Source organism: Penaeus vannamei, chromosome 39, assembly GCF_042767895.1.
Source record: "Penaeus vannamei isolate JL-2024 chromosome 39, ASM4276789v1, whole genome shotgun sequence".
In the NCBI taxonomy this organism is placed as follows: Eukaryota; Metazoa; Arthropoda; class Malacostraca; order Decapoda; family Penaeidae; genus Penaeus; species Penaeus vannamei.
Genome location: NC_091587.1, coordinates 22,190,041 through 22,197,540, shown reverse-complemented (window position 1 = coordinate 22,197,540; position 7,500 = coordinate 22,190,041). Strand labels below are relative to the sequence as shown.

General features: G+C 30.9%; 2 protein-coding genes across 3 annotated transcripts in view; one reads left to right on the top strand and one right to left on the bottom strand.

Moving 5' to 3' along the window:
• LOC113827284 (failed axon connections homolog) overlaps positions 1-2,087 on the top strand; it is a 4,671-nt gene extending 2,584 nt beyond the window's left edge. For both annotated transcript variants that reach the window (XM_027375091.2, XM_027375092.2), the window contains 5 exons: positions 89-221; positions 372-568; positions 662-873; positions 1,525-1,641; positions 1,766-2,087. In XM_027375091.2, the coding sequence (XP_027230892.1) occupies positions 89-221; positions 372-568; positions 662-873; positions 1,525-1,641; positions 1,766-1,857 (751 nt within the window). In that variant the 3' untranslated portion in view covers positions 1,858-2,087. The remainder of the gene's footprint in view (positions 1-88; positions 222-371; positions 569-661; positions 874-1,524; positions 1,642-1,765) is intronic.
• A 1,917-nt stretch (positions 2,088-4,004) lies between these two features.
• LOC113805713 (SPRY domain-containing protein 7) overlaps positions 4,005-7,500 on the bottom strand; it is a 12,788-nt gene continuing 9,292 nt past the window's right edge. The window contains exon 5 of the mRNA XM_070116991.1: positions 4,005-7,500. This exon is cut by the window's right edge and continues 461 nt beyond it. The gene's annotated coding sequence lies outside the window, so the exon portion shown is untranslated.

The window sequence follows — 7,500 nt, the reverse complement described above, 5'->3', positions numbered from 1 at the left end:
TTAAAAATTATATGATCAGTCACCCATTACACCTGCTTGGAATAATAATACATCACATGATATATCTAACTGTAAGGAAATATTTCAGAGCTGATTGGAATGCAGCAGGCAAGGATGTTGTGGTTCTTCACCAATTTTGGCGTGGCAAATATTGTCCCAATATGAGTCCATATGTCTTGAAAGTGGAATGTTTTATGCGTTTGGCTGGTATCAAGTATGTTGTAAGTAAAATATATGTTGCGGATATGTTGCCCTTGTATTGTTTGTAAGAGTAAACAAAAAGAAGAATGTAAATTGTATCATATACTTACTATGTTATACTATTTTATCAGTATATTTTGGTAAATAATATTTTATTTAACTCTCAACAGACTGACATCCAAAAACCTTTTGGAGCAAGAGGTTTGTGTCCTTGGATCACTCTTAATGGGGAAGACATTGATGATTCCCAGCATATACTTGAACGTTTGACGGAGCAGTTTAATGTCAAACTTGATGACCATCTCACACCAGAGAGAAAGGCAACTCTTGAAGCTATAAGAATCATGTTGGAAGAACACTTCTTCTGGTATGATACTCTGTAATTCTGCAGACAAGAAAGTGATATGATCTTTTTCTTCTTCTTTATTTCTTTACTAATAGCACTTATCTGTCTTTTCAGGATTTTGTTCATGTATAGGTATTACCATACAAATTGCAAGGTATTTAAGAAAACTCAAGTATTCCCAACTTGGTTTCTGCATTACTTTTTCTCAACATACCTTTACTACCACTCACAAAAGCGAGGAAGAGCACAAGGTATTGCTCGACATACATATGCTGAACAGGTCAAGATGACTGAGAAAAATCTTGAGATCCTTAATACACTTCTTGGTAAGTTTTATAGATATTATAGATATCTTAAATCTTTATAACAAGTGATATATTTTGTTATCTTTTATGATAAAAAATTCCACCCTCTATACTGTTGTTTGAAGGCTTTTTAGAATCTGACTAAATAATTTCATGCCTGTTCTTATTGTTATTATGAAAATGTAATCATGGATTTTGAATGTTACAATTCATTGGTGTAGCACCTATTAGGCACTAAAGGCCCGGGTCTACACTTTATCACAAATGAAAATCATAAAAGGACTAAAAACACAATGTAAACAAGAAAGTATTCAATACATTTTTGTATAACTATATAGCAATAACTTCCCTTTAAAGAATTTCCCAGAATGCAAGAAATCACATCTTAAAAAAATAAATAAATAAAACGGGGAGTGTGCCCTGAACCCCTCTAAACGTTTTTGGTGCCTTCTTGTGCAGTTATGATGCTCAGACTATATAGGGCCTACACTGTCATTTTATCAGAGCTACACCTCTGCAACTGTGTACAGATATTGTTCATAGTTTATATTGTAAAAATACAGGACTTATCTATGAAAGTGAAACTGTATATTACAGAAAAGTACTTTTGCAACATATAATTCACATTACTATGTATTTCTGGATTTAGATACAATTACAGTATTTTTACAGGTGATGGCCAGTATTTTGGTGGTGACCAGCCCTGTTCAACTGACTGCATTATTTTTGGATTTTTGGCCCAGGGCATGTGGAATGACACTGACTCACCCTTTGAGACACTTATCAAAGGTTAGAGGAAGAGAAAGAAGGAATATCATATTGAGTAATATATATCCAGATTGTATTTTAAATTATGTTCTCTTTTATGATACGTAAACAGGAATATATATGCAATTCTGTTTTTATTTTCCAGTTACATATCCAAAGTTAGCTGCTTACTGCATCAGGATAAAGGAGCGTATATATCCTGACTGGAAGAAGCTGTTAAATCCACCTCAAGAATAAAGGTGTTCAGGTCTTCCTATAGTTCACATATTCAGATTTTTAAATCTTTTCAGCAGTACATAAAATTACCTCATAATTGTAGTTGGATTCTTGAAGTATCAAAGTAATTATGATCTTAAAAAATGTAAAATAAATATGGTCTTGTAGATAGTATAGGTTAAATGTATCATTTCTAAGACTGCTTAATGTCATTGTGATTTGGGAACAATAAATAATAGTTGGAGAATTGCTATATGTTTTTCATTTTGTCTGTTTTCTATGTAAGTGAGGATTTTCACTAGAGTAGAATTTCTCATTACAACCTTAAAGATTTACTATAATTTTACTGATTTATAGTAATTAAGCACTGTTTGTGTATTGTTCTATAGTAACAGTATACAAACAGCACACTGTAGTTTCACTATAGCCAGTAAGGGTAAGCTCACATATACAACTTTGAGTTTATGAGGGGAGAGTCAGCTATTTGTAGATAAATAGCCATATTGATAAGATACACTACCAGAAGGGGAGGGCACTCAAAACTTGAAGTGAATATTATATAATGTGTTTAAAAAAAATAATGAAATTTAGATGAAAATTTATAAGTAAAGTAAGAGTGATTGCTTAATAACACAGTTATATAAAATACTTATACTCTTTTGCATGAAATATATATAAATATATATATATATGTATATATATATATATATATATTATATATATATATATATATATATATATATATATATATATATATATATATATATGTGTGTGTGTGTGTGTGTGTGTGTGTGTGTGTGTGTGTGTGTGTGTGTGTGTGTGTGTGTGTGTGTGTGTGTGTGTGTGTGTGTGTGTGTGTGAAAAAAATAAACAGATTAACTTATTAAGATGTAAATTTTGCAATAGAGAACTTGCATCACAGTATAAATATTTCTAGTTATAATGACTCTTTTATCTTTCCCAAAGATTGGTTTATAAAAAAAATGTTCAAATGGTACCTTTTCTTGTCTTACCACAAGTGAAGGTAATAACCATTAACAATGACTATTCAGGGAGTAATTACAGTTTCTTTATTTTTTTTATTTTTCATGTCAGTCTCTTCTACTCCTCTTTCAGAATTTCCTTTTTCTCTTCTCTTCTTCTACTTCTACTAACTATAGTAATTATTGTAGAACTGTAATTAGAATATAGACAAATTTACAAAGCAATACTTATTTTACAGGGTTAACATTCCAGATCTTAAAAAAAGAAAGGTTATACTAATGAATACTATTTTCTTAGATCCTTTAGTTTTTATGGTGTTCTTTTCATATAACTGAATTCTATGTACCTTGTAAATTTATTTTTAAGACAAAGCTTCTTTTGTGAAGTGAAAAAAAGAAAAAAATATGTGAAAGCAGCAGTTGACATGGTACAGTAGGGCTCACTTGACTTGTGAAGTGCTAATAGATCTATTGTCAATGGATATCATGTTAGACTTTACTTGTGCTGATGAATACTGAATTTTAGCAAGGCAATAGATGATTATACGTCCCTTAATGATTACAGTATATTAGATGTAAGGAAACAGCTGGGACTATTAATCTCCAGTATACTGGATATAAGGACAAAGCTAGGAAAAGTTAGAAGGTTGTAACAGATAATAAGCATGCTCAATTTTACAGTCTTTGCTAAAGCATAGAGAACTGCAAACCCAATTTTAATTTCGGGATAATAATGCTTGCAAATGAATAGCTCAGTTCTTCATAAACACTTATTCTGTCCTAAAGCTTTGACACAATTGTATCTTTGAAGAAATCAAGATATGAAAAACTGAAGGGTTCATAGTGTCCCTCAGTTCATCATGGTAACTCAAGGTTTTAGATGTATAGCCTTCACTGAGCAGAAAGATGAAGTTAATTTTATGGTGCATAATTAAGATGATTCTATATTTCATTCATACAAGTTATTCGTTTGTCGTTTTGCTCGTATTTAGCATTAATGTTTTCAAGTTTCATAATACCTTTAAATAAATATTTAAACTTTACGAAAGAAGGCCTCCAAATTTCTCACAGCTTTGGCCCACACCAAGCTGAATTCCAGCCCTGGCTGAAGCTATTTTAAATACCTGCATAACAATCAGCAAATAGTTTATAATCAGATAATGGAAAGGTCAAGTAAATATAGAATAGTAATATAAATTTATTGTTCTTGGATTAATTAATACAAATTTAATAGTCAGTGTGTGGACAGTATGATAATGGCTATTTGATTTTTTTTCTTACATATTAGCTTTGTGATGAAAGCTGTTATATATGTTGCTTGAACCATTTATATTGAACACAGTGACAAATGTATATTGTAGTTCTAATTTTATCTGGTAATTCACATCGGTTTAGTACGCTGTTATCACATGCAACTGCTTTCGAATAGTACATGCACATACCTAAAGCTACAATTCCTATTACATACTCATCAGGAGAAATAAATAATGCATTTGAATTGATTAATATGGTATAAGGTTTAATTCACTGTATCCTACCTGGTAATCTACATTCACAGCTATGAAAATCAACTACATTTACAAAATATATAAAAGAGATCTATCTCAGTCTCAGAGAATAGGATCACTCTGCCATAGACACTTGTAATATAACAGTCCAGTAAACATATATTTTTATCATATTTTTCAATCTTTGGTGATGCAGTGAAGAAGGTTCATATAAATTTTACTCACCATGGATAAATTATGCATTTTATCTTGCATAATGGCATGAATCAACTATTTTGTCCTTTAATTTCCTGATTCTACAGATAGACACAATCAAGCAAATCCAACTAAAACTTCCACATGTACTGCCTAATCAGTATACATACCCTTTGGAGACTCTTCTCTAATCAATATATACAGAAATTAATCATCTTTGATGACCCATGGAATAATAATAATCATAATAATAATAGTGATCACAATGATAATAAATGCAAATGAGGATACCATGCAGTATATGCTTCTAAAGGTACATTTTAATACAATTTTCATGTTATGTTGTGTGGAAAAAGTTTTTTTTCAGTTAGGCTCGGTTAACAACTCATCCCTAAAGACATTATGGTATACACAGTATATCTATTTGTTCTGTAATATAAAATAAATGAAAAGTAATTTATACAAAATCTATTGGTTTATTTAGTAGTTATCAATCACATGGGAATATATTTCTTTGATATTCACATTAAATACTAAAACAATGATAAAGAAAAAAGTTTTCTATGTTGCCTAGTTAAGGGGAACTTTTTTTTTTACAAATCCCAAAAAGAATTGAGAGTAGGAATGTTAGAATAAGACCCTAAGAATCTTCAATTAATTAAATAAATATATTTCTTTTAAACTTCATGAAACTTGCATCAATATTAACAACATACAGATTATTTTACAGTATTAGTAACACCTAGAACTATCCTTTCCACAGCATATCTAAAATCATGTAATACTCAACACTGCCTTTGTGAAAACCTTTGTGAAATTCTTTACTTGCTTTAAAGATTAACACATTTTCTGTTAATCATAAAATGAACTCTATATTTTTGTAAGTAACAATCATTTAAGCACACTAATTGAAGAAAAATACTACAACACTCCAACACCTATTTCACATAAAAATCTACTTCTCTAGCCCACACTTTGCCTTTAAAGGTATACTACCCATGGAATCCCTTTTACATGATGGTGGCACGTCCACATCCACAGGAGACCAAAGTTATCGTTACTGTTCACATGGAGAAAGCCAGAGAGCATTCATTATCACAGGTAAATGAACTAAACTTTGGATAACAACAGACAAGTGGGAGATGCAAAATTCTAAACACAAAGTTATTTTGGGGTTAAAAGTGCTTTTACTCAGATGATGATGTGAACTGAGGCTTGTACAGTGGTGGACAAAAGTCCTGTAATGAACTGAAGCTTCGAATCTGTCTTACCCTATACAAAAAGTGTGATATAAAGAGGATGTTTGAAACAGAATTCGAAATATACCCTACACATTTTTTAACCAAGACTATACGACAAAATGAAGAGTATATTGTATATTTCAAGTCGAAATATTTCTTTTGAATTCCCTCACTTTCTGAAAAGATTATTTGGGGGAATTTCTGCCATTCAGAACTGTTAAAAGTGAGACTATAAACTTGGGAGTGGCCATGATTTAGCATCCAATTTCTGGAAGTGTTAAAACAAGCAAAAACAAAAGAGGGGAAGGAGTAAGAGAAGATAGTGATGGTGATGATGATGAGGAGACAGAGAAGGAGAAAAGGAAGAGAGAACAACAGAGAAAGACAAGAAGAAAAAGAACCAAAGAAAAATTGCAGAGGTGGAAGAACCATCGCATCAAAGGAAGAAAACAAAACAATGGGAAGTTTCACAAATTTATACATCTTCTGACAAGATGAACTCACTTTTATTCTAATATATACCTCACTCTTATACTCCAAATACACAAGACTTTAATAGTTCCAAAAAGAAGTAAAACAAAAACAAAATTTACAATCTTGAATAACAAATTCCCTGATATTTATCTTCTGAGTATCAAGGCTTCCATGGTTGTAAAAACAGTATTTCCAGTAATTAGTGCTATAGTGATTTCATTTTTAGGTTACCATTAAATTAATCACAATCACACCATTAACATTTTATAAGAAAATCATTTAATGTTACATTCTCTCTGAAAACTGATGATGAATTGTGCTTTCTCTACCTTCTTTTGATTGCATAATAGGGGAATGTTATGAATTTTGTTGAATCACTAATAAATTCTAAGAAAAAATAATAAGATAATATAAATAAACTGAAAAAAAACGAGCAAGCACAACAGGAAAATCTAATTATACTAAGAGAACAACATATCTTGAACATTTTCACAGCATTAAGGAATGCCCTCAAATTTCTTAATTCTAGAAAACACATCATTGTCATTCTTGCGATTGTAACATAAATCAAAGACCCTGTCATTACATCAAATAACTTATTCTTCTTTATGGAATCAACCACACATTTTGGAAGAGGAAGCTGAAATAAATACACTTTTATGACAGATAAATAGTAGCACAAAGATTAATTAAACAGCCACAAAATAATTCTTAATATACTTAATATATAAAAATACTTTGATAGAACAGATTATAATGGACACTAACCCTGAACAAGTCTAAAAATTAACATTGCAGTCACAACAAAAGGACCATCATGCTAAGATTGCTTACACTGTATCCTTTAAACCAATCAAAGACTGTAACATGAAAATCTTCAAATAGACTAGCTTCTTGCATCTCAAAATCAAAGTTGAAAAGTACAGTGCAATGTATTGTGAAGACATTAACATCCTTTTTTTCTTAAACAACAGAGTTATGGTGCACAAAGAGGTGCATCTATGTAAGGTGTCAGTGGAGATTTCTGTTAGTAAAAAGCATATCTTTGTGTAGAGTGGGAAGCGCATTTGATATCCATACTCACTTTAAAGCTGTGCATTTATCTGTCTGCCTGTTTCCATTTTGGATACTGATCTCATTAAGCAAAAGTAAGGCATCCCTTAACAATGTACTTGCAAATAAGGTGAGTTTGTGAATATGCTACCAAAAAATCAGATCTCATAGATGGAGAAAAAACAAAACACACATAACACAGAAAAAAAT